This window comes from Vulpes vulpes, chromosome 1 (assembly GCF_048418805.1).
Source record: "Vulpes vulpes isolate BD-2025 chromosome 1, VulVul3, whole genome shotgun sequence".
Taxonomy (NCBI): Eukaryota; Metazoa; Chordata; class Mammalia; order Carnivora; family Canidae; genus Vulpes; species Vulpes vulpes.
The window spans coordinates 6,124,357-6,149,751 of NC_132780.1; the positions used below are offsets into that span (position 1 = coordinate 6,124,357).

Consider the following 25,395-nt stretch of genomic DNA (forward strand, 5'->3'; position numbering starts at 1 on the left):
AAATCTTGGGTAATACGTCATCTCATTTGGAAATGTTTCTGTATGTATCTCTAAAAGGCGTTTCCATCACACCAAAAAAAAAAAAAAAAAAAAAAGCCATCCTTTAATATTATCTAATATAGGTCGGTATTCAGAAGTCCCTTGTTGTTTCATAGATATCTTTTTTCTTTTCTTTTCTTTTTTTAAGATTTCATTTATTTATTTTGAAGACAGCATGAGGAGGGCAGGGGCAGAGGCAGAGGGAGAGAGAATCCCAAGCTGACTCAAGCTGACTCCAGGAGGAGCTGGCCGCTGGGCTGGATTTCATGACCCTGAGCTCATGACCTGAGCCGAAATCAAGAGTTGGTCCCTTAACTGAGCCACCCAGGCGCCCCTCATAAATGTCTTTTTACTGTTGGTTTGTTCAAATCAGAATCCAGATGAGGAGAGAAACAAAGGTAAGAGAGAAATGTAGCTTAAATTAAGTCTCCTTGCAGCTTGCAGCCCACTGATAGATCCCTGAAACACGCAGAGCATGACCTTCCTCAAATTCATGGCTGGCTTAGTGCTTTATTTTTTTTTTAATTTTTTTAATTTTTATTTATTTATGATAGTCACAGAGAGATAGAGAGATAGGCAGAGACACAGGCAGAGGGAGAAGCAGGCTCCATGCACCGGGAGCCCGACGTGGGCTTCGATCCCGGGTCTCCAGGATCGCGCCCTGGGCCAAAGGCAGGCGCCACACCGCTGCGCCACCCAGGGATCCCTGGCTTAGTGCTTTAATGTTTGTTTTGTTAAAACCTAAAGGTAACCTTATCTTTTTTTTTTTTTTTTAAGATTTTATTTATTTATTCATGAGAGACACAGAGAGAGAGAGAGAGAGAGAGAGAGAGAGGCAGAGACGCAGCCAGAGGGAGAAGCAGGCTCCATGCAAGGAGGATCACGCCCTGGGCCCAAGGCAGCGCTAAAACGCTGAGCTTCCCCCGCCCCCCCCCCCCCACCGGCTGCCCAAGATTACCTTACCTTATCTTAACAGCAGCTAGCCCCTCTAGGCGGTGAAAGCCTTGCACTTCTGCTATCCCTAAACCCCACTAATTAACAAGTGTATAATCAGACAATCCTAGCGCAGCTTTCTGCCCGCAGGTCCTACTCCTATGCTATAATAAAATCACCTTTTTGCATCAAAAATGTCTCAAGAATTCTTTCTTAGACATTCGCTTGTAAATCCAAAAACTTCCAAATTTCATCACAGACAGCGTTTACACCCTATATTTGATTGACATCTAAGTCTTTTTATTCTCCAACATTCCTCCTCCCTCTCAATCTCCCTGTGGGACTTCTTACAGCCCGACTTGGCTGGTTGTACCTTTGTATCCTTCACTATAGTCTTCTATTCCTGTATGTTCTATAAACTGAGAGATTAAAAAACTGTTTTTTTTTTTAAGTTCGATTTTCTGGTAAATATACTTTATGGGTGGTGTTCGAGTTCCTCCATGAGGAGATACATATATGCCTCTTGAGTTTGCAACCCCTGTTGTGGTTTTAACATATGTTCCAAGTTAGGGGCGCCTGGGTGGCTCAGTCAGTTAAGTGTCCTCAATTTGGATTATGGTCTCAGGGTCCTGGAATCCACCGTGTGGTGCTCTGAGCTCCATGGGGAGCCTACTTCTCCCTCTCCCTCTGCGCCTCCCCCTGCTTGTGCACACTCTCCCTCTCTATCAAATAAACAAACAAACAAACAAACAAAATCCCTAAAAATAAAAGTTCCGAGTTCTTTGACACTTCTTTTTAACAGCCCTTCCTTTGAGTGTGGACTTAATGCTGCCTTCCCTTGAGGCTGGACTTCATGCCTGGCTTCTAGAAGTAATGGTGTTGACTTCTAAGACCAGATCATAAAAGGTATTGTATTGGGATTACCTGCTTGGGGAGAAGCCAGCTGCCCATATTGTGCTGACACTTGAGTAGCCCTAAAGGGAAGTCCATGTGGTGAGAAACTGAGGTCTGTGAAAGTCTGCAAGGAACTGAGGCCCCCTGGCAGCAGCCCTCTGAAGTGGGCCAGTTTGGAAGCTGCTCCTCCACCCTAGTCAAGCCATGAGATAAATGCAGTCAGTCCTGACCAACAACCTAACTGCATCCTCATGAGTGATCCTGAACCAGACCACCCAGTTATACCACTCCTGAATTCCTGACCTAAAGAAAATAAGACAATGTTTTTTTGTTTTCTTTAGATTATTTATTTATGAGAGAGAGAGAGAGGCAGAGACACAGGCAGAAAGAGAAGCAGGCTCCATGCAGGGAACCCGATGTGGAACTCGATCCCAGGACTCCAGGATCATGCCCTGGGCCGAAGGCAGGCACTCAACTGCTGAGCCACCTGGGAGTCCCAAGACAATGTTTTAAGCTGTTAGATTTTTGGGGGTGTCTGGCTGGCTCATTCAGAATTGCATGCAGCTCTTGATGTCGGGGTTGGGAGTTTGAGCCCCACATTGGGCGTAGAGGTTACTTAAATGAGTAAACTTTAAGCTGTTAAGTTTTGGTTTTAATTTGCTAGCTGCAACAGGTTCTTAGTATACCTGTGTTTCAGTTACCCATTGCTAGATTAAGTATTATCAAAACCTCAACTTAAATCAGACATTTTGTTTTTCTGCCTTTTTGTAGATCAAGAATTTAGGAAGGGTTTGACTCAGGATCTCTCATGTATATGAGTCAGAAGTTGGCTGGGACTGGAGTCATCTCAATGCTTGACTAGGTTGGATGTCCAAAATGACTCAGCAAATTGGCTGAAAGTAACGCTGGGTGTTGGCTGGGAGCTCAGCAGGATCTAAAACCAGAGCACCTCTGCATGGCCTTCTAGCATTGCAGTCCCAGGGTAGCTGAACTTCCTATGTGACAGCTGGCTTTCTACAGAGTGTTCCACGAGAACCAAAGCTGCAAGGCCTTTCTGACCCAGCTTCAGAAGTCACATAGTGTCACTTCTGTTGCTGCCTCTTGATCAAAGTGAGCGCATGCCCACCCAGATTCAAGAGGAGGCCACATAGCTCCCAATTCTTTTTTTTAAAAAATATTTTATTTATTTATCCATGAAACACACACAGAGAGAGGCAGAGACACAGGCAGAGAGAGAAGCAGGTTCCTGGCAGGGAGCCAGATGCAGGACTGGACCCCGGGACCCTGGGATCACCACCTGAGCCAAAGGCAGATGCTCAACCACTGAGCCATTCAGGTGCCCCATAGCTCCCAATTCTTGATGCAGGGAATGTGAAAGCTTTGGTGATCATGGTTTTGGTTTGTTTGTTTCTTAAGATTTTATTTATTCATGAGAGACACACAGAGAGAAGTAGAGACACAGGCAGAGGGAGAAGCAGGCTTCCTGTGGGAAGCCCATTGTGGGACTCCATCCAAGGGCCCCAGGATCATGCCCTGAGCTGAAGCCAGATGCTCTACCGCTGAGCCACCCCGGCGTTCTGGTGGTCAAGTTTTTATTTTTTATTTTTATTTTTATTTTTTTATTTATTTATGATAGTCACACAGAGAGAGAGAGAGGCAGAGACACAGGCAGAAGGAGAAGCAGGCTCCATGCACCAGGAGCCCGACGTGGGATTCGATCCCGGGTCTCCAAGATTGCGCCCTGGGCCAAAGGCAGGCGCCAAACCGCTGCGCCACCCAGGGATCCCCTGGTCAAGTTTTTAAAACAGTTTCACCTTGCTATACAGAACATTCTTTCTTCTTCATCTTCGTCTTCTTTCATCTTTTATTATTTTTTTTTTTATTTATTTTTTTTTTTATTTATTTATGATAGTCACAGAGAGAGAGAGAGAGGCAGAGACACAGGCGGAGGGAGAAGCAGGCTCCATGCACCGGGAGCCTGATGTGGGATTCGATCCCGGGTCTCCAGGATCGCGCCCTGGGCCAAAGGCAGGCGCCAAACCGCTGTGCCACCCAGGGATCCCTTCTTTCATCTTTTAAAGTAATGTCTACACCCAACATGGGGCTTGAACTCACAATCCTTAGATTAAGAGTCACACACTCTTCTGACTGAGTTAGCAAGGTGTCCCTATACAGAACATTCTATAAAGCACTAACTTGGATCCTTTTCTCTCCTCATTCTACACATTCTCCTCTGATCTATTCTTGTGACTTTGATCACCATCTGCATGCAATTCTCAGATCTATCTCCAGCCTAGATCCTTTCCTGACTTACACAGTGGTTCCAACAGCACAGCTTCCTGCTCCTGCCTTAGCTGTTGCTTAGATCTCAAAAACCAGGCTGTGCCAATTTAAATTCCTGAACTGCAGAATCATGAAAAATAATAAAAATTATTGTTCCTTTAAGTGTCAATTTGGGGATAGTTTGTTATACAGCAAGAGCTAACTGATAAAAGATTAAAGAAATGTTTTCTAGCTACCTATGGGCTTTGTGGAAGGGACTATATGTTTTTCACAACATAAATAATCACAATACCACACAGGGACTGGCATATTGTATTCATTCACCCGTCCATCCACTTATTCAATCACATGTTCATTTACTCATTCATTTCATAGATACTTATTGAGATCCTGCCATGAACCTTACTAGGTACCGTTGCTACTGCAGCAACAAAACAGACAGAGTCCCTGTCCTCATGGAGTTCATGTAATTTAAAGTGTAGTTTTAGTGTAAGAACAATCTACTGGGATCCCTGGGTGGCACAGCGGTTTAGCGCCTGCCTTTGGCCCAGGGCGCGATCCTGGAGATCTGGGATCGAGTCCCACGTCGGGCTCCCGGTGCATGGAGCCTGCTTCTCCCTCTGCCTGTGTCTCTGCCTCTCTCTTTCTCACTGTGTGCCTATCATAAATAAATAAAAATTTTTAAAAAATCACACACATTTATAAAAAAAAAAAAAAAAAAAAAGAACAATCTACTGAATGATGTAACAGAATGGTTGGCCAGACTAGAGAACATAACAATTTATAAGAAGCATTATGTCACATCAATTGGATTGATCTCTTATTTATTTGGGGGAAAATATCAGTTTAGAATCCCATCTTACATGACATAACAAAATAAATTCCAGTTGGATTTGAGTAATATGTGTGTGGGGGAATTGCATGGTGAAAATCTAAAGGAGGCTCTTACCAGCAAATATTGAACAAATTCTGTCTAGGCAAAGATGTTCTGAACTTCTATGTAGTGGGGGAAACAAAGCATCAAAGAGAAGACTGAGGGGATCCCTGGGTGGCGCAGTGGTTTGACGCGCCTGCCTTTGGCCCAGGGCGCGATCCTGGAGACCCGGGATCGAATCCCACGTCGGGCTCCCGGTGCATGGAGCCTGCTTCTCCCTCTGCCTGTCTCTGCCTCTCTCTCTCTCTCTCTCTGTGACTATCATAAATAAATAAAAATTAGAAGAAAAACAAAACAAACAAACAAACAAAAAAAAAACAAAGAGAAGACTGATGAAGTAAGCTGTAAAAGAGCTGGATATTTTATATGTCCAAAAAGGGCATAGGCAAAACTGAAGTAAATATACATTAGAGAAGTATATTTGCAACAAAAATGATAGACAATTGGGTAACATCCTCAATGATTGAAGGTATTAACAAAGTAATGTGAAATTAACATGAAAACCCAACAAATAAAAATGGGCATAGAATATGAAAAGATGGGATGCCTGGGTGGCTCAGTGATTAAGCATTCCAGCTCAGGGCATGGTCCCAGGGTCCTGGGATCGAGTCCCACATCAGGCTCCCTGCATGGAGCCTGCTTCTCCCTCCGCCTATGTCTCTGCCTCTCTCTGTGTGTCTCTCATGAATAAATAAATAAAATCTTTTTTAAAAAATAATATGAAAAGACAATTCATAGGGATGCCTGGGTAGCTCTGCAGTTGGGCATCTGCCTTTGGCCCAGGTAATGATCTCAGGGCCTAGGGATAGAGTCCAGCATCTGGCTCCCTACACAGTGAGGAGTCTGCTTGTCCCTCTGCCCCTCCTCTGGCTCATGCTTCCTCTCTCTCTCTCACACACAAAAATAGGTAAATAAAATCTTTTTAAAAATTAAAGTGTTCCTTGATAAAGAAATGTAGATTTTGGTGGCTTAAACAAAATTAGATGAGCTGCTTTATTATAGGACTTTTCATTAATGTGCTAGATTCCATGATAACTGTACAAGAAGGAATCTCCTAGGCATTATTTTCTGAATCTATTTAGTCATGAAGCCTGTATCAGTTAGCTACTGCTGTGTAACAAACTACACCAAAATTTGGCGGCTCAAAACCATTAATAAAGAAATAGATTAGTTGACTTGTTCTGCTGATCTGGGCCTGGCTTGGTGGATCCTTGATGAGGTGGAGCAGAAGGCAAGCTGGGGGAAAGCACAAGTTGACACCTGCAATCCTCATGCACCCACCCACCCAGGTGGGATATGTGTGATATTCCTTGGGCATTCCAGGCTGCCCTAAAGCAAAGGGAAGGGAAAAATAAATGGTTAACAAATAGAGATCAAGAGATCACAGTCCTGGAAGACATGCGTCTCCTTCAGTTGACAAATATCTCAGTGGGAAAAAAAAAAAATCTCAGTGATTTATAAAGAAAAAAAGCATTCTCAGGGCACCTGAGTGGTTCAGTCAGTTAAATGTCTGCCTTCGGCTCAGGTCATGATCCTAGGGTCCTAGGATTGAGCCCCATATCAGGTTCTCTGCTCAGCAGAGGCCTGCTTTGCCTCTCCCTCTACTGTCTCTCTCTCTCTCTCCGAAGTAAATAAATAACATATTTTTAAAAACACTTTATTTTTTTTTTATTTTTTTTTTTTTAAAGGAGCTCTTCTTTACTTATTTATGATAGTCACAGAGAGAGAGGCAGAGACACAGGCAGAGGGAGAAGCAGGCTCCATGCACCGGGAGCCCGACGTGGGATTCGATCCCGGGTCTCCAGGATGGCGCCCTGGGCCAAAGGCAGGCGCTAAGCCGCTGCGCCACCCAGGGATCCCTAAAAACACTTTAAAAATAAATGAATAAAAAGACACTTTTTTAAAAAAAGAAAAAAGCATTCTTATCAATAACCTAACTTCCAGAAGGAGACTCCCAACTGTCTTTTTTTTTTTTTTTTTTTAAGATTTATTTATTTATGACAGACATAGAGAGAGAGAGAGGCAGAGACACAGGAGGAGGGAGAAGCAGGCTCCATGCAGGGAGCCCGACGTGGGACTCGATCCAGGACTCCAGGATCGTGCCCTGGGCCAAAGGCAGGCGCTAAACCTCTGAGCCACCCAGAGATCCCCCCGACTCCCAACTGTCTTAATGTTTATGCTTTACTAGACAGAAAAATAACGTGTCAGGAAAAAAAATTAATGATGTTATATAGTATATTGACCAATTTGAGTGGATTTTGCTTTCTTACTGTTGACGTTGTCTCCAGTATTTGAATTACATGACAGGGTTCATGTCTTTACATCGTGCCCATTTTCCCACTTCTTTTTGGTAGAAAATGAAGTTTTTATATATTTTGATCCAGCCTGTGTACTTTGCACTCCACACCAAGGTGCATCAGTTTCAATCATTCATTTTTTTCACGAGATATTGACTTCAGAACTTCCAAATTAGCCTCAGTTTTCATTTAATCCTATGTAGAGAGTGCCTGGTGGCTCAGTGGTTGAGCTTCTGCCTTCGGCTCAGGTGGTGATCCTGGGGTCCTGGGATCGAGTCCACATCGGGCTCCCTGCATGGAGCCTGCTTCTCCCTCTGCCTGTGTCTCTGCCTCTCTGTGTGTGTCTCTCATGAGTAAATAAATTTTAAAAATCTTAAAAAAAAAAAACAACCCTATGTAGAGATCCAAGTCAATCAAGGAAGCTCCTGCTTCCTTTGTACCATCAAATGAATGCACCGCTCCACCCACACGCAGGTCTCTATTTCTTTCCATCATGTCCAAAAATTCATCATGTGAGTTCCAACAGTGAAGAAACATTGGTAATTTTGTTTGTTCTGCCAATTGAAACTTTTTTCAAAATATTTTTTTAACACCAATCTGGACCACTTTCTCTATTGTGTCTTGTAAGTCATCTTAAAGCTCCTGACCTCCCCTATAAATTCCTCTGAACATCGGATCTGTCAAGTGCTTACCGATATCCACAAACTTGAAGCGACTCATGTCTGCCTCTTGGGCCCCACCCCCGGGAAACAGTTTCGGTGAGCAATTAGCCGATCTCTGCCCTATATTTTGGGACATGCTATTATCTGAAAATAGAGATGGGTTATGTTTGTTTGCCTGTCTCCCTCTGGATTATGACTGTTACATCCCCATCACTGGTCCAGGGGTCTGGATATAGAAGCACTCAATAAATAAGTGTTGAATAAGTGAATGAAACATTTTCAGGTGATGGAATATTCTGGACACGCCAAAAATTATATTTTTAGGGACATGGGAATTGTTCAGGGCATGTTGAATAGGCACTGAGGGTTAAGTGGTATTTAATATAACCCCTGTAACAGAACTCAACATGGCAGCAATTTAAATAAAATTGTTCTTTCTTCCCTGTAAGTGGTCCAGGGCTGGTAACAAAACTTCTTAGTATCAGACACACTTTGACTTATGGCCCTGCCATGCCTAGGGGCGTGCCCTGGCCCATGTGGAGCAAGGTGGTTCCCACCACGTCTAAGTGCCAGGGAGCGAGAAGGAGAAAGAGGAAATGAAGACTCACTCCGCTGCTTCTTCAGAGCATAACTGAGAAATGAAATCCTAGCTTTAGTGTTTAATTTCTTCTGCCTTATGAAGTGTGAGAGTCATCTCTTTGGTTACTTTCCAGGGCAAAGAGCTGATGCCTAACAGTGAAGTCAGGTCACAGGTGAGCAGTTGAAGGGACTATAGCTGCTTGTCCCAGGTTCATACAAGTTGTTTGCAAGTTGATGGGCGGGATGCAAATTGCATATACAAATTTTATATATTATCAGAAATCTAAAAAATCAAGCAGGAAATATAACTAAATAAAGGTTGCCTTTGAAAAGCGGGTGAATTTTTCCTTTTACATTTTCTCTTGCTTATTTTATATATTTTCTACGATGAGCAGGCATTACCAGGTATTTTAAATATTTTAAATTATGAAATATAGCACACCTACAGAAATGGAAAATAAGGATGCACAGTGTACAGGATCATTATAAAATGAACACGCAGGCCTCAGGGTGATCAGGTTGGGATAGGGTAACCCAGAAGCCTGTGAGATGCCAGAGAAGTTACCCGATTTAGCTGGAGCAGGAGGTGGGAGGGAATCACCAAGGAGAGCTTTGTGGTTTGGAAGGATGAGGAAGTTTTGTTGTGGGATCATGAAAGCACATACTCTACTGACAGATTCTGTTCTGATGAGGAAGTCTGAATTATATCAATAATCCCCCAGAGGATGATGACGAAGATAACTAAGAATTACTGACCATGTATCCCACGTTGAGCCTTGGGCTGGATGATGCTGGGGACACAGTGGTCCCTGAGATAGCCCTGCCCACCACCTAAGTCCCCCAATCCAGTCCAGGAGATATTAATTTGTTATGCTGTCCTGGGGAAGAAGTTTTGGGAGTCCTAAGAGTATATAAGAGGGCAACCTGCCCTAGTCTGTAATAGGGGAGGTCAATAAAGACTACTTTGATGAGGTGCAATCACCAAATCACCTCCAAAGCAAAAGGGTAGGAGAAATGTTCCTGCAGAGACACAACCTATGCAAGAACCTGGCAGCAGGGAGCCTGGGAAGAGGACTGCGGATAGAATGATGGTTACTTTTTTCCATCTAGTTGACTGGGATACAGAGTGCCTCTGAATTTGGCTAAATGTTATTTCTAGGTGTGTCTGTGAGGGTGTTTCCAAGCAAGATTATCATCTGGACCGGTAGACTGACTATGGCTGACTGCCCTCCCCAGTGCAGGAGGCATCATGCAAATCTCTGAGGGCCTGAACAGAACAGAGTCTGAGGAGGGGATAAGTTGAGTTCTCCCTGACTGTGGTGCTGGAACATTGGTCTTCTGCACTCAGACTGGGACTTACATCATTGGTTCCCCTGGTTCTTGGATCTTCAGACTTGGACCAGGACTCAAACCACTGGCTTTCCTAGGCCTCCAGCTTGCAGACAGCAGAACGTGGGACTTCTCAAACTCCATGATGTGCCAATTCCTTATGATAAATCTCTTTCTCATACTCTGTATATTCTATTGGTTCTGTTTCTCTGGAGGACCCTGACCAATACACCATTAAAGAAAGGTCAGGGTACTTGGGTGGCTAAATTGGCCTTCAGCTTAGATCATGATTCCGGGGTCCTGGGATTGAGTCCTGCATCCAGCTTCTGCTCTGCAGGGAGCCTGCTTCTCCCCCTACCTGTGTCTCTGCCTCTCTCTCATGAATAAATAAATAAAATCTTTAAAAAGAGAAAGGGCTGTGGAGGGACATTCATCTGGATTAGTTATCACATAATCATTTGGCATCAAATAAGATATAGATTTAGACCAGGTTATGCCATCCCCTCAGGCAAGTGACACCATCTCCCTGAACCTCCACCCCGTGTTAGTTCCTTTAGGAGAGAGTGAGTTGTGAGTGGCTTTGCAATACCTGCCGGTAAAGCAGTTACCTCAGCTTGTTCATCAAGACCTCAGGAGGCATCAAGCCCAGTTAGTTATGACTATTGTCAACTTATTAATTGATGGCATTGTAACATGAACATTGTTAAAGCAACAAATTGTGAGGATTAGAAGCATGAGCTACAGAGACAGCCTTCCTGAGTTCAAATCTTTTTTTTTTTTTTTTTTTAATAGGCAGGCTTTACAGGTGCACCTGGGTGGCTCAGTTGGCAAGTGTCTGCCTTCAGCTCAGATCATGATCTCAGGGTCCTGGGATGAGCCCCATATCATCGGTCTCCCTGTTCAGCAGGAAATCTGCTTCCCCCCTCCTGCCCCTCTGTTCCCATGCTTGTGTGCAAGCTCTCTCTCTCTCTCTTTTAAATAAAAAATGAAATCTTTTTAAAAAATCTTTTAAAAAATAGGCTTTATGGGCACCCGGGGTGGCTCAGTGGTTTAGCGCCACCTTCAGCCCAGGGCCTGATCCTGGAGACCCAGGATTGAGTTCCACATAAGGCTCCCTGCATGGAACTTGCTTCTCCCTCTGCCTGTGTCTCTGCCCCACCCCCTCTGTGTCTCTCATTAATAAATAAATAAAATCTTTTTAAAAAATAGGCTTTATGCCCAACATGGGCCTCAAACTCACAACCCTGAGATCAAGAGTTACATTCTCTACCAACTGAGCCAGCCAGGCACCACACTGAGTATCAATTTTGATTCTGGTACTTACCAACTGTGTGATCTTGGACAAGTAACCCCATCTCTTTTCTCATGGGATAATAGTAACAACTTCTACCTGCATCAATTAGAATAGGCTAGATTATGTTGTGATAACAAATGAGCCCTAGACTTTAGCAGACTAACTCTTCACTTTTTATTTCTTGCTCATAGAAACAGATTTCCTCCATGCCATGGCTCAGTGAGCCAGTTAGCTTCCTTTATTTGGCACCTCTGTGCTTGTCAGGCTCCTAATGTTGCCTAGGCAGGTGATGAGATCATAGAGCATCCTTCACGGGCCTTTATTTTTATTTTTATTTTATATTTTTTAAAGATTTTATTTACTTATTCATGAGAGACACAGAGACAGAGAGAGAGGCAGAGACACAGGCACAGGCAGAAGCAGGCTCCATGCAGGGAGCCCGACGTGGGACTCGATCCCGGGTCTCCAGGATCACACCCTGGGCCGAAGGCGGTGCTAAACTGCTGAGCCACCAGGGCTGCCCTATTTTTAATTTTTTAAAAAGATTTTTATTTATTTATTTGACAGAGAGAAAGAGAAAGAGAGCACAAGCAGGGGGAGCAGCAAGCAGGAGAGGAGAAGCAGCCTCACTGCTGAGCAGAGAGCCCGATGTAGTGGGACCCTGAGATCATGACCTTAGCCAAAGGCAGACATTTAACCAACTGAGCCAGCCAGGTGCCACCTGCACTGGCTTTTAAATTCTACATTTAAAAGTGACACTCCCACGAGACCTGGCAGGCTTAATCTGTAGAGCGTACAACTCTTGATCTCTGGGTCATGACTATAAGCTTCACATTGGGCATAAACATTACATAAGAGGCACCTGGCTGGCTCAGTTGGTGGAGCATGCAACTCTTGATCTTGGGATTGTAAATTCAAGCCCCACACTGGGTATAGAGATTACTTAAAAATAAAATCTTTAAATAAATAAATAAATAAACAAACAAAGAAAAAACAAATAAATAAGACACTCCCGATATTTCCATTACATTTTATTGGCCAACACAAGTCATAACCATGTCTGAATTCAAAGGAATCTGGAAGATGGTGGAGGACTTCAGTATGCTTGCTGTACTATCTCTCCTAAGGTGTGCTAGGCACTGTTCTAGGAACTCAGTACGCAGCGGTGAACAAGACGGACAGCAATCCTTTGAGCAGCTAATATTCTAGTGGGGGAGAAAGATAAGGAACTGGATAAATGAGTAAACGATACACCATGTTAGCAGGTGATAAATGATAAAGGCAGCATGCGGGTGCAACGGGGAGTGTGGGGGTGAAATCAAAGATCTGAAAGGATCTTCCTGAGACCACTAGATGCGCAGACTTGAGGCACTAAGGTGTGGCCAGAGAGGGCCTTCGTAATGGGGTCGCAGCCTTCAAGGGCAGCAGGAGATGGGCTCTTTGGATATTGCTGCACTTGCAGGTCCTCCAAGGGGGCTGGGAACATCCAGGTTGAGGTGCCAGTAGTGCTTCTTCTCACTTTCTTAAGGAGGAGGAGGTGAGGTCAGAGAGGTGACAGTACAGATCACTAGCATGGGTGACCATGGTGAGGACTGACTCTTACCAGGAGAGAAGTGTGGCCCGGGGAGGGTCCAGACCTGACTCAGGGTATCACAGGCTCCCTCTGGCTGTGGATGGGGAGCAGACTGTGAGGGCGGGCAGGGAGCACAGAGCCCAGGGAGGAGCTGCTGTGGGGTCAGGTCAGGGAGGATGGAAACTGTCCCCGGCTGGGGCAGTGTTGGTGGAGTCAACATTTCCTGACAGGTTGGCACGGGTGTGGAAGAGAGGTCAGGATGATCCTGGGCTGTGCAGTCTCAGTCACTGGAAGGACAGAGGTGCCATCAACCTAGATGGGGAAAGGGGGGAGGGAGCAGGTTTGGGAGAAGTTAGAAGCTCAGTTTAGGATGTGTGAAGTTTGAGACACTTCTAAGACCCCTACGGAGAAGGTGAATAGAATGCAGTTTGTAGGAGCCTGGAGGTGTCCGGGTTGAAGACAGAAATTTGGATCTTAGTAGCCTAGAGATGGACTGTACACCCCGTATGTTGGGGGAGATCCTCTATGGCATGAGCGGATTCAGAGGAGGACCAAGGCCTGACACCTGGAGCCGGCTGGGTTAAAAGGACAGGGAGACTGATCTAGATGCCAGTGAGTGGCAGCGTGTTAGGAGAGAGTGTAAGTTAGAGGCCAGCAACTGCAAGCCTCACCCAGTCTCAGGTCGGGGTGGAGACAGGGAGTGCTTCCTAGAAGAGGTGAGTCCTGAGCGACCTGAGTCAGGTAAAAAAGGCGGGAGTGTTTCAGGTTGAGGGCATGGCCCATGCAAGGGCCTGGCAGGGAGCCCTGGAGAGGGCAGGCAGTGGAAGCTTTCCAGAGTGGTAGGGAAGGGTGTGGTAAGAAGGGAATTTGGATTAGTCGTCACCAAGTTTTGACTTCAGCCAGGCCCAGATTCCTACCTGGTTCTGCCATCCTCTGTGACCTTAGGCAAGTGACCCACCTGGCCTCCATTTTTCTCTCCTGTAAATTCCTGCCTCATAGGCAAGGCTTGTGTAGCAATTCCCTGGCCTGGCTGCTACTGCAGTTTTGTCTGATGTGATCTTGTTATTTAGGCTATTATCATACTAATTATATTATTTTAAGTTTATCCCTTTTAGTAATCCCTATACCCAATGCAGGACTTGAACTCATGACCCCGAGGTCAAGAGTTTCACGCTCTTCCAACTCAGCTAGTCAGGAGCGCCAATATTAATCATATTGGGCACCCCGGGTGGCTCAGCGGTTTAGCACCGCCTTTGGCCCAGGGTGTGATCCTGGAGACCCGGGATCGAGTCCCACGTCGGGCTCCCTGTACGGAGCCTGCTTCTCCCTCTGCCTGTGTCTCTGCCTCTCTCTTTCTCCTCTCTGTGTATTCTCATGAATAAATAAATAAAATCTTAAGAAAAATTAATCATATTATTGAAGTCAATGCATTAGGGTAGTGGTTAAGGTTACAGGCTAGGGAGTTTACCCTCAGTCAGTTTACTTGTAAAATGGAAATACTGCGTACATCCACGCCATAGGGCTGCTACAAGGGCATGTGAGGTTATATGTAAAGTGCTCAGGAGAGTGCCTGGCCCTTATTTTTATCAGTATCACCTAATGGTAGGTCAGTCAACCACCTGAGGAATCCAGGTGGGCTACAGGAGGAGGGAACAGCAGCATGGGTGCAGGCACACACAATGTTTCCTTTTTACTAACCTTATTTACCACTCAGTTCTGAGGGGGAATGGGAACCTTTGTTTCTCATTTTACAGATGAATAAATCCTTGCTAAAACGAAATGAAACAAAACAAAACAGCCTTGCTCAGAGCCCAAGGATCCCAGTTATGAAATGTCAGAGCCAGGGTTCAGACTCAAGCTAAGTCAGCCTCCAGGGGAGAGTCGAAGGGGGCCAGACTTTCCAGAAGGCCTGGGAGCCAGATTAGCTCCCTCTGAGGAGCCCTGAAGTGTGGAGGCCGGAGGTCCCAGAAGGGCTTCCGCTGCCGCCCTTGGCCCTGCCAGTTTCTGCATTCCCCACCCCCTACTTCTCCGCCCGACCTTGGGGACATCTGGCTTCAGAAACCAGGCAAGAGAGACTGTTCGGGAGCCCAGGCCCCTCTTTAGAGATGAGGAGGAGGCGACACTTGGCGCCGCTGACTCGGGGTAAAAGGATGCGGGGGGAGGAGGCACAGGCAACTTCTGTAGGCGGCGAAGTCCTTCCTGCAGTCTGACCGCCACCTGGTTGCTGCAGGGCCCCGGGAAAGCTAGTCCAGCCTTAGCGCCTTGCCCCAAATGCGGGCGCCGGTCCCCGGGCTGTGGGCCGAGCATCCGGGTCTCCAAATGCTTTGGGGCGACAGGACTAGGATCCGGGCCGCGGGCCCGAAGTCCCCTTCCCAGCGGACCGAAAACGGCACCGGCGCACGGGGGCTGGCTGTGGGGCCAGAATTCACACTGCAACACTAGAGGGGGATCCCGGGCACGGCGACCGCACTCCCTCAAGGACAGGGAAGACCTCGGATCTCGGAGCGCAGGGCGGGGTCCGCCCCCACAGCTCAGGAAACGAGCGGGGCGGAGCCGCGGCGGCCGCTCGGGGTCACGGGAGGCGGGCCCGGCGCGCGCAGGCGCAGCTCAGGCCGGCTCTAGGACCGCGCGGAGGCCGGTCGGGCCGCCCGCAGAGCCCAGCCCCGCCCGCAGCCTGAGTCACCCGCCCCGCCCTGCGGAGCCGGACGCGGCCGGAGGCCCGGGAGCAGCGCGGACGAACGGATCCACGGACGAGTGAGCGAGGCGGTGAGCGCCCGATCTGGATTAGCCCTGTACTCCGTAACCCCGGTCCTTGAGGCCCCCATATCCAACACCCTTAAGCCCTGGTCTCAGGGGGCCCCCCCAGACCCACGATCTCAGATCGGAAGCCCCAGTTCTGTCCGGCACCAGGTTATCCCCCCCCCCCCCCCCGGGGACTCTTCCACCCTCTGCCTCAGGATCTAAAGTTCGAGCCCGTGGATTTGAGAGGTACTCCTACAAATTCTGCCCAGGGTAGGGTCCCAGAACCACGATCCTTAGATCCGTTCTCCCAATTCTAATGGGAACCCCGTTATCCCAGGCCCCGGGATTCACACCCACAATCTTAGACCCGAGCCCGCAGAATCAGCGGCGACATTGTAACCCGCTGCTGGGAGTATGGAAACCCTCAAGCTCACATTTCTGGGTTTCCTGAACCCTGCCCCAGAGCCTTCCAAGTGGAGAATCTCTGATCGGCGCCCCTGACCCGCCCAAGACCCCGAAACCCAGCTCTGGGGCTCCATCTGATTCGAGTACCTAGACATGTCAAAGATGCCTTGCACCAGCTTGGGGCCCCCGTCTGGAGAACCCCCCAGACCGGGACCCTTACCCTTAATGATGCCTACGCACAGACTCAGTCCAGGGGCCCTCAAGCCAGAAGGAGATCCTGTGGACCCAGAGGGGATTTCAAACCCGATCTTCAGTCCCTGTCCCACCACCCGAAAACTACCCTCCTCCAGAACCCCAGACCCCATCCCAAACGCACCCTCAAGCCCGAGCCGGAGCATAAGTCCCTGCCCGGAGGCCTCATGTTACTCCCCGAGTCCGGCTGCCAGAAATGCGTATTTTTGTGTGGAAGGAGCGGGCTCAGTGGCGATGCGGCCCCTTGACCCCCCCCTTTCCCTCCCCCTCAGGAATTTTAAATCGCAGCCATGTTCCTGGTTAACTCGTTCTTGAAAGGAGGCGGCGGCGGCGGGGGAGGCGGGGGCCTGGGCGGGGGCCTGGGGAATGTGATCGGAGGCCTCATCAGCGGAGCCGGCGGCGGCGGCGGCGGCGGCGGCGGCGGCGGCGGCGGCGGCGGGGGCGGAACTGCCATGCGCATCCTGGGCGGGGTCATTAGTGCCATCAGGTAAGGCGAGGCCTGAGGGGCGGGGCCCGGCGGAGGAGCATGTCCCGCCTGAGCACTTGGAGGTAACCTGGGGCCTGACCTGCCGTCTTACGAGGCTGGGCCGCCGCCTCGAGGGCGCGGGCCGTAGCGGGGCCGCTGGCAGTTCAGGAGGCGGCGCTTGTCGTGGGCGGAGTCTGGCCGTTGAGGGGCGACCTGACGGGCGCTGCTCGGGGAGGTGGGGCTTAGCGGGGGGCGCGGCCTGCCCCCGGCGGCCGGGAGGCGGACGTTAGGGGGGCGGAGCCGCCGAGCCCGGCCGTCTCTTCCCCGGGGCCAGGCCTGCCTTGTGGGCGCGGCGTGGCCGTGGTCTCGGGTCAGTGAGGCGCTGGACCCCGCAGAGGCCGAGGCCTAATGGGATGCGGGAGATGATCCTGAAGGAGGTGGATCTGGCTAGAAATACGACCTGGTGGAGGTGGAGCGGGCTGTCACCAGGGGCCTCGTTAACCGTGGCCCCCTCGAAGGGGTGGGGACTCCTGGAGCTGGTGGGATGTTGGGAAGACACGGGTGTTCAGGAAGCACAGGACGGAGCAGGTTCCTAGACAGAAGGGGCCTGAGGAGGATGGAGCCCCAGGAAGCTGGGTCAGAGCTTCTATGAAGTGATCTGTTGAGGAATCTGTCCTTGGGCAGGTGTGCCCTGGCCGGGGTGGGGCCTACCGTAGGGGCGGGCCTCTGAGTTTCCTGCCAGGTGCCACCAGGGCAGCAAAGGGGGACAGTTAAGGCGAGCGGAAGGAGCCCGTGGGGAGGGTGGTGGGCTGGAGTTTGAGGGGTTGGGCACGGTCTTTGGAGGCTCCGCACACTGGCGCTAACTCCCTTACTCTCCCCTCAGTGAGGCAGCTGCACAGTACAACCCAGAGCCTCCGGTAAGCCACCCTCTATAGTCGGAGACCCTGCTTCTCACTCCCAGGCTTTTTTCAGCACCCATCATTGTCCCTTTGTCCCCCTTATGAAATTCCACTCATTAAATCTCTCCCTTGCCAAGGTCCCCAAACTTAGGGTCTTAGCTATAGCCACTCCCTGCTTTCTGACCATCTCTCATTTCTTTGATCACCCAGCCACTCAGCACATTCCGACTTTCCCACCAAGGGCTGTCCTGACCCGGGCACCCCTCCACCAACCACTTGCTCTGAGATCTTTTCCCTCTGCAGCCTCCACGCACCCATTACTCCAACATTGAAGCCAATGAGAGCGAGGAGGTCCGGCAGTTCCGGAGGCTCTTTGCTCAGCTGGCTGGAGATGTAAGTAACCCTGGGCCCCTATCTTTGTCCTAAGTCTTCCACATCTTCCTTTGGGCTGCCCTTGCACACACCCCCAAAAATGGCAATCCCCAAAGAATCCCCATTCCCCTTCATGACATTCTTCCCTTTTAACCATCCCTGACTTTTCCCCACAGGACATGGAAGTCAGTGCCACAGAACTTATGAACATTCTCAACAAGGTCGTAACCAGACGTGAGTTGTTGGGCTCAACACATAGGACAGGTTTTGAGTCATGGGTTGCTGGGGTAGCTGTGACCTCTGGCTTCTGACTTTCAATCTGTCCCCCACAGACCCTGATCTGAAAACTGATGGTTTTGGCATTGACACATGTCGCAGCATGGTGGCCGTGATGGATGTATCCTTGGGGGCAATCTGACTGAAGCCTTGGGTGAAGGAGTTTTGTGAGAGCACGGTTGGGACAGCCAGGGTGTAGCTTTCATACAAATGTGGACATACGTATATCAGAACACACACTCACTACCACACACCCAGACGTGTGGCGATAAATAGTAACCTCAGCTATCACAGCTGGCATTTCACAGCTGTCCTGTTAAATAGGCAGAATTGTTTTAGTCCATTTTGTAGGTCAAGAAACTGAGACTCAGAGAGAGGCAATCATTTGTCTGAAGGTTACTCTTTACAAAGTAAGTGGCAGGGTAGGAATTTGGACTCAGGTCTTTTAGGCTCAAGAACCCAAGCTCATTTTTCTTTTCTTTTCTTTCTTTTCTTTTCTTTTCTTTTCTTTTCTTTTCTTTTCTTTTCTTTTTTCTTTTTTCTTTTCTTTTCTTTCTTTCTTTCTTTCTTTCTTTCTTTCTTTCTTTCTTTCTTTCTTTCTTTTTCTTTCTTTCCTCTTTCTCTCCTTCCTTCCTTCCTTCCTTCCTTCCTTCCTTCCTTCCTTCTTTCTTTTCTTTTCTTCTCTTTTCTTTTTTTTTCTTTTCTTTCTTTTTCTAAATAAGTACTACACCCAACGTGGGGCTTGAACTCCCCAATCAGAGATCAAGTGTCACACACTCTACTGACTGAGCCAGCCAGGTGCCCCAAGAACCGAAGCTTATAACTGCTATAGGTATGCCTATATACAGGCACATATATGCAAGGGCATGCTGTATAGTTGAAGATATGTGAAGGCATGTTCACAGGAACACACATGCATGTTTGCACATGGGCCAATCATTAGTTGATCTTGGATACATGCATGCTCAGCACATAGGGGAAATGTAGACACCCATATATTGTCATGTGATCACATACATATGTAGCACAGAGTTCTACATGCTTGGCTGTGCTGTTTAGTGACGTTATGGAGCCTCTCTGTGTCTTAATTTGCCAGTCTATAAAATGAAGTGAATGATAATAGTGAAACTGAATTGGAGCTACATGCAAAAGGTTTATTTAGGACAATGCATAGCCATAGCACATCGTAAGTGGTTGTACACGTTAGCTGCTACTATGATCATAGGTAGATTTTCATCTTTGAATTGGTTTCTTTCTCTGACTGGGGAATAATACTGGTGAGGCTGGTGTCTTAAGGACTTAGTGAGAAAAGTGACGTTCCTGTGAAGCTTAGCACTGCTTGGCACGTACTAGGTAATTTGATAAGTCTTGGCCATCATTGTTTTTGAGAGTTTGTCAAATATTAGCCCCTGAGCTAAGGGCTTTATCTCATTCTGCTTGTATCACAAACCCAGCAGTTCTTTTTTTTTTTTAAGATTTTATTTATTTATTCATGAGAGACACACAGAGGCAGAGACAGTCAGAAGGAGAAGCAGGCTCCATGCAGGGAGCCCATTGCGGGACTTGATCCTGGGACTTCAGGATCACGCCCTCGGCTGAAGGCAGACACTCAATTGCTGACCCACTGAGGTATCCCCTCCAGCAGGTCTTTACTATCATCACCTTATTTCCTTAGGGTTCCAGGATACCCTTGTTTTTCCCATGTGCTGACCTTCATGAAATTAGACTGCTGGTAAGAATTTTATAGAGGTGCCTGGGTGGCTCCGTGGTTGAGCGTCTTCCTTTGGCTCGGATTATGATCCCAGGGTCCTGGGATCAAGTCCCACATCGGGTTCCCTGCAGGGAGCCTGCTTCTCCCTCTGTCTATGTCTCTGCCTCTGTGTGTCTCTCATGAATGAAATCTTAAAATATATATATATATATTTTAAGATTTTGTTTTTTTTTATTTATTCATGACATTGAGAGAGAGAGAGAGACAGGCAGAGGGAGAAGCAGACTCTGTGCAGGGAGCCTGATGTGGGACTCGATCCCCAGTCTCCAGGATCACACCCCGGGCTGAAGGTGGTGCTAAACTGCTGGGCCACCGGGGCTGCCCCCCCAAAAAAAAGAATTTTATAAATGAGTTAGTTACTATTTTTAGGTGAGGAATTTATAGTTTAGAGAAGTTCAATATAATTCCCCATGGTTATGCTTATCGATTGATTTTTTTTTTTCTCGATTGATTTTTAATTATATTTTACTAAAAAATATTTAGGGGGATCCCTGGGTGGCTCGGCGGTTTGACGCCTGCCTTTGGCCCAGGGTGCGATCCTGGAGTCCCGGGATCTAGTCCCGCGTCGGGCTCCCAGCATGGAGCCTGCTTTTCCCTCCTCCTGTGTGTCTGCCTCTCTCTCTCTCTATCATAATAAATAAATAAATCTTTAAAAAAAATATTTAGTAATCTTTACACCCAATATGGGGGTCAAACTCATGACCCTGAGATCAAGAGTCATGGGCTCTTCCAACTGAGCCAGCCAGGAACCCCCAAAATAAAATCTTAAAAAAAAAAAAAGAAATATGAACTAAACTATGTGTGGATAAAAAGAAAAGTCAAACCATATCCAAGATGACGTGACAGCTGGGATAGGAGCTGGGGTTTTAGCCCAGGTTCCCCTGCCTGGTCATTTTGCATACAGTGCATGTGTCTGGGTACAGCCGTCACACTATTCTTAACACACTTCCACCAGAGTGACACCACAGGCAAGCTGGGCTTCCAGGAATTCAAGTATCTGTGGAACAACATCAAAAAGTGGCAGGTACGTGGTGACCTCAAAGTCCTAGCACCAAGACCCTCAGGCGGTGCCCCCATGAAGTTCAGTTTAATCCTTACCTGTCTGTCCCCATGCAGGCTATATACAAACAATTTGACGTTGACCGTTCAGGCACCATCTGCAGCAGTGAACTCCCGGGGGCCTTTGAGGCAGCAGGTACGGCTGGCAGGGAGGTGGCCTGACTGGGGGTGGGATTGGTACGGCGGTCCCCAGTGAGCTGGTCTGAGCCTAAATCTTAGGGGTGGGAGCGGGTTGGGCCTTGTGGCCTCCACACCTGAGACATGAAACCATTCTCAGGGTTCCACCTGAATGAACATCTCTACAACATGATCATCCGACGCTACTCGGATGAAGGAGGGAACATGGATTTTGACAACTTCATCAGCTGCCTGGTCAGGCTGGATGCCATGTTCCGTGAGTGATACCCCAGCTCTCTTCCCAGGTGGGGGTTTGCTCCACCTCCTTTGGCCAGAGTCTCCTTCGAGACTGATCCTGAGGCAAGCAACGCCAGGGACCACAGCAGCCCCAGCCCCTGCCCTCACATCACTCACGATCTAGCAGAGAAGAGGCAAATCTCCAGGCAGTGACAGCCCCGAACGGTTATAGTTGGGGCAGGGGAAGTACAGGGCAGTGATCAGGCCTGGGAGGAGCCGTGGGTGTAGATTTGTGACTGGGGAAGCTCAGGGGGCTATTTGAACCTAGGAGGCACCTGATGCAGACTAAGGGGTCAAGGAGGGCTTCCTGGAGGAGGACATGTGTGAACTGAGGCCTGAGGGATGAGGAGAAGTGACCCCAGGGAGAGAGTGGAGATGAGTGTTGCTGTGGGAACAGCCTGTGCCAAGGGAAAGAGAAGGTGGTGCTTTTGGTGTTTGTTGAACTCAGTTCTGAACGCTGGAGGGGTCTGGGGTACAGAGCCATAAGACTGGAGGAGTCAGTAGGGGCTGGATTGCGAGGGCTCTTGTGGACACAAATGCATTCAATCCTTAAGACCACCCTGAGAAAGTGAGAATTATTGTCGCCATTTTCTGGGGGAGGAAACTAGGGTTCAAGGAGGCAACACTGCTTGTTCACAGCCACTCAGGCAGGAAGTTGCAAAGTCAGAATTTGAACTCGGATCTGAGAGAACTGTGGGAAAAGAAGCAGGAGCAATGGGCACGGTCAGGCCACGCACGGCTGTGAGTGTCATGTTCAGGGGTGCTCAGACATTTATTGGGAGCAGTGGAGAGCCATAGCAGGTTCTAGTCAGAGAAAGGTCAGGGTCAGTTTTGGCTGAGGAAGAGCCCAGGGAGGGCAAAGCATTAAAACCATGGGTAGAAAAAATAAATAAATAAAACCATGGGTAGAGAAAAAGGGGCAGGTATGTCAGGGATGTGAAGAGAAGTCACTTATGAGAAGGTCTAAGAAATGGCCATTGGATTTACCACCAAGAGGGCCAGTAGGAACTGCAGTAAGGAGCGTCTGGGACACCATGTATGTGGACACCTGAGGGTGGTAAGCAAGAGAGGGAGCAAAGACAGTGTAGGCCCAGGTTTGGCTGTGGGTGGGGAATACAGAGTCGGGTTTCAGGACGTGAGTGGGGACTACACCGGACAGTAGGAGCAGGAAGTGGAGCCTTCAGAGCCTCCTCCCAGTAGCCAGTTGAGGCTGGAAGTGGATGGCTAGGTCCTCAGAGGTCTGTAGGAGGCTGGGGCTTGGGCAGAGGTGGGGTACATACAGGTCAGTATATGGAGGCCACTATCGAGGGGCTCACAGCCTGCCTTTCAATCCTCATGTCCCTGGACCACATCACTTCAGTTCTTCACATCACTTCACTTCTCTGTACCTTGTTTTATTTATTTATTTATTTATTTATTTATTTATTTATTTATTTATTTATTTATTTATGCCTTGTTTTAAAATAACACTTATGGAGGGGACGCCTGGATGGCTCAGTGGTTGAGCATCTGCCCCTGGCTCAGGGCGTGATCCTAGAGTCCTGGGATTGAGTCCTGTATCAGGCTCCCTGCATGGAGCCTGCTTCTCTCTCTGCCTATGTCTCTGCCTCTCTCTCTATGTGTCTCATGAATAAATAAATAAAATCGTTTAAAAAAATAAAAAAATAAAAATAAAATAACACTTATCTCAGAATTAGATTACATGAGTTAATAATACATGGAATGCACTTTATACAGTGCTTGGCACAGAGTAAGAACTCAATAAAGTGCTAGCCATTATTTTATTATTTTTTCATATTATTTGAAAAAAACTATTAAGTAAACTCTACATATAATGTGGGGCTTGAACTCATGACCCGGAGATCAAGAGCGGCATGCTCCAACTGAACAAGACCCGTGCCCCAAGTGCTAGTCATTATTATCATCATTCCATATGTACATTTTTATCCTTTTTATTTATTATTTATTTATTTATTAAAGGTTTTATTTATTTATTCATGAGAGACACACAGATAGAGGCAGAGACACAGGCAGAGGGAGAAGCAGGCTCCTCGCAGGGAGCCCGATGTGAGACTCGATCCCTGGACCCTGGGATCATACCCTGAGCCTAAGGCAAACACTCAACCACTGAGCCACCCAGCATCCCTATTTTTTTTCTTCAAGATTTTATTTTTATTTATTTTTATTTTTTTAAAGATTTTATTTATTTATTCATGAGAGACACACAGAGAGAGAGAGAGAGAGAGGCAGAGACACAGACAGAGGGAGAAGCAGGCTCCATGCAGGGAGCCTGACGTGGGACTCGATCCCAGGTTTCCAGGATCATGTCCCCCAGCTGAAGGTGGCACCAAACCACTGAGCCACCTGGGCTGCCCCAAGATTTTATTTTATTTTATTTTATTTTTTCCAAGATTTTATTTTTAATCTCCACACCCAACATGGGGCTCAAACTCACAACCCTGAGATCAAGAGTCGCATTCTCTAGCAACTGAGCCAGCCAGATGCCGCTGCATGTTTTTATCCTAAAAGCCAAATCCCCAACCCTTTTCTTCTCTAGGTGCCTTCAAATCTCTTGACAAGAATGGCACTGGACAAATTCAGGTGAACATCCAGGAGGTAAGAGCTCTCATTCTGAGATGTGGGTGCCCAGCAGGGGACACCTCCCCTCCCCTCAGCCTCATGTACCAACTGCTCCCTCCTCCTATTTCCCAACAACCCCTGGGGAAGGACGGAGAAAGGTGTCAGCTATTCCTTGGTTTCCTGCTCCTCACCCTGTGCCTTCCTCTCCCCAGTGGCTGCAGCTGACGATGTATTCCTGAATGGGAACCCCAGACCTGCCCCCTCATCGCCTTGCTATAGGAGTCACCTTGGATTCTTCTGTCTCTCCCAGGGCCGAGCCAGTCTGCAGTCTCGTCTTCATGGGTCCTACTGACCCACAGGTCTTTTGGTTCCCCCAGCCCTTGGCACTTGGCTTCTCAGCCAATAGCCAGGGCCCAACATGCCCCAACAAGCCATGCCCCGAGTTACCCCTGGCTCTGAGACACTCTAACACACCTTGTCCTGAGGGTCACCCCACCCTCGGCACACCCATCCCACAACTGCTCCATAACCCCTGTCATGCACCTGTGCCAAACCCGATAGTTATGTTGCTTCCACACCCCAAGGGCCCTTCTCTCAGTCTCGGGAAGATCACTCCAGTCCCTACACACTCTGGCACACTTGTTCACAGTTACCACCCTGGCAGCCAAACTCCAGGCCATAACAGGCCCGGGCGCCACCGTGCCTTTGTCTGTACTCTGCTCTCAGCCTGCCAGGCCCAGGAGGAAATAAAAGCTGCTCTCTCTAAAATCTGCCTCCTGTTCTGAGAGTTGAGGGGAGGCTCTGTCTCTGTCAGGGGCAGAGGGAAGTCGGGTCCTAGCGGCGGGGGTGGTTTACTCTGTATCCCCAGGCCTGGATCTGCATGTTTCCTAGTCCTTTTCTTGTCTTTGTCCTTTTTCCCACACTGGATTCTAGTTGAGCTGTACTCTTTTCTTGCTGAGCTCCCTGTGGAGGCTGAGACTGAGACCCAGAAGCCTGGACAGTCTCTGCTTCTGCTGCAAGATCCAGGCTCTTGGGAGATGTCAGTACCCCCCACCCTAGCTCTGTTCCCCAAGGCTATGCTTGCTCCCTCTTGGCTCTGTCCTCACTTGCCTCTGCCTCTGTTGTGTCATGGATCCTGTTCAGTATCTTCCTTCCTACTCTTCAGGCTCTGGAGGGAGAGGGGCTGCCATCCTAGAATAGAGCCCCCTCTGGAATTCCAGGATGTGATCCCAGATCCCCAGGCCCTAAGAGGCAGCCCAGGGGGACCGTCGGGGTCCCTAGCCCCTCAGGAGGGCTGAGTGGCAGCAATATCCTGGGAGTAGCTTTGTAGTTGTAGTAATCC

General features: G+C 48.3%; 1 protein-coding gene, 1 long non-coding RNA gene and 1 pseudogene across 3 annotated transcripts; 1 reads left to right on the plus strand and 2 right to left on the minus strand.

Annotated features, from left to right (window-relative positions):
• Positions 1-7,287: 7,287 nt before the first annotated feature.
• LOC112928555 (deoxyribonuclease TATDN1-like) lies at positions 7,288-7,947 on the minus strand (annotated as a pseudogene).
• Positions 7,948-12,258: 4,311 nt separating this feature from the next.
• On the minus strand, positions 12,259-12,985 carry LOC112928563 (uncharacterized). The gene is made up of 2 exons (XR_003236749.2): positions 12,848-12,985; positions 12,259-12,449 (listed from the first exon to the last, which is right to left on the minus strand). It is a non-coding gene; the product is annotated as an uncharacterized lncRNA (long non-coding RNA).
• Positions 12,986-15,426: 2,441 nt separating this feature from the next.
• On the plus strand, positions 15,427-24,821 carry CAPNS1 (calpain small subunit 1). Of its 2 annotated transcripts, XM_026009938.2 has the most exons (11): positions 15,427-15,583; positions 16,489-16,703; positions 17,566-17,599; positions 17,885-17,974; positions 18,130-18,187; positions 18,286-18,350; positions 20,956-21,024; positions 21,117-21,195; positions 21,337-21,453; positions 24,031-24,089; positions 24,266-24,821. In XM_026009938.2, exons 2-11 carry the CDS (start codon positions 16,507-16,509, stop codon positions 24,290-24,292), a joined length of 795 nt encoding a protein of 264 aa, XP_025865723.2. In that variant the 5' UTR covers positions 15,427-15,583; positions 16,489-16,506; the 3' UTR covers positions 24,293-24,821. The 2 variants fall into 2 exon arrangements, with proteins under 2 accessions (XP_025865723.2, XP_072607600.1); XM_072751499.1 differs by lacking the exons at positions 15,427-15,583; positions 16,489-16,703 and adding an exon at positions 16,956-17,119.
• The last annotated feature ends 574 nt before the right edge of the window (positions 24,822-25,395 follow it).

Coding starts and splice junctions, on each gene's coding strand:
- CAPNS1 (XM_026009938.2), top strand. CDS start 16,507: ATGTTCCTGGTTAACTCGTTCTTGAAAGGAGGCGGCGGCGGCGGGGGA. Junction 17,600..17,884: donor AGTACAACCCAGAGCCTCCG/GTAAGCCACCCT, acceptor TTCCCTCTGCAG/CCTCCACGCACCCATTACTC. Junction 24,090..24,265: donor TTCAGGTGAACATCCAGGAG/GTAAGAGCTCTC, acceptor TCCTCTCCCCAG/TGGCTGCAGCTGACGATGTA.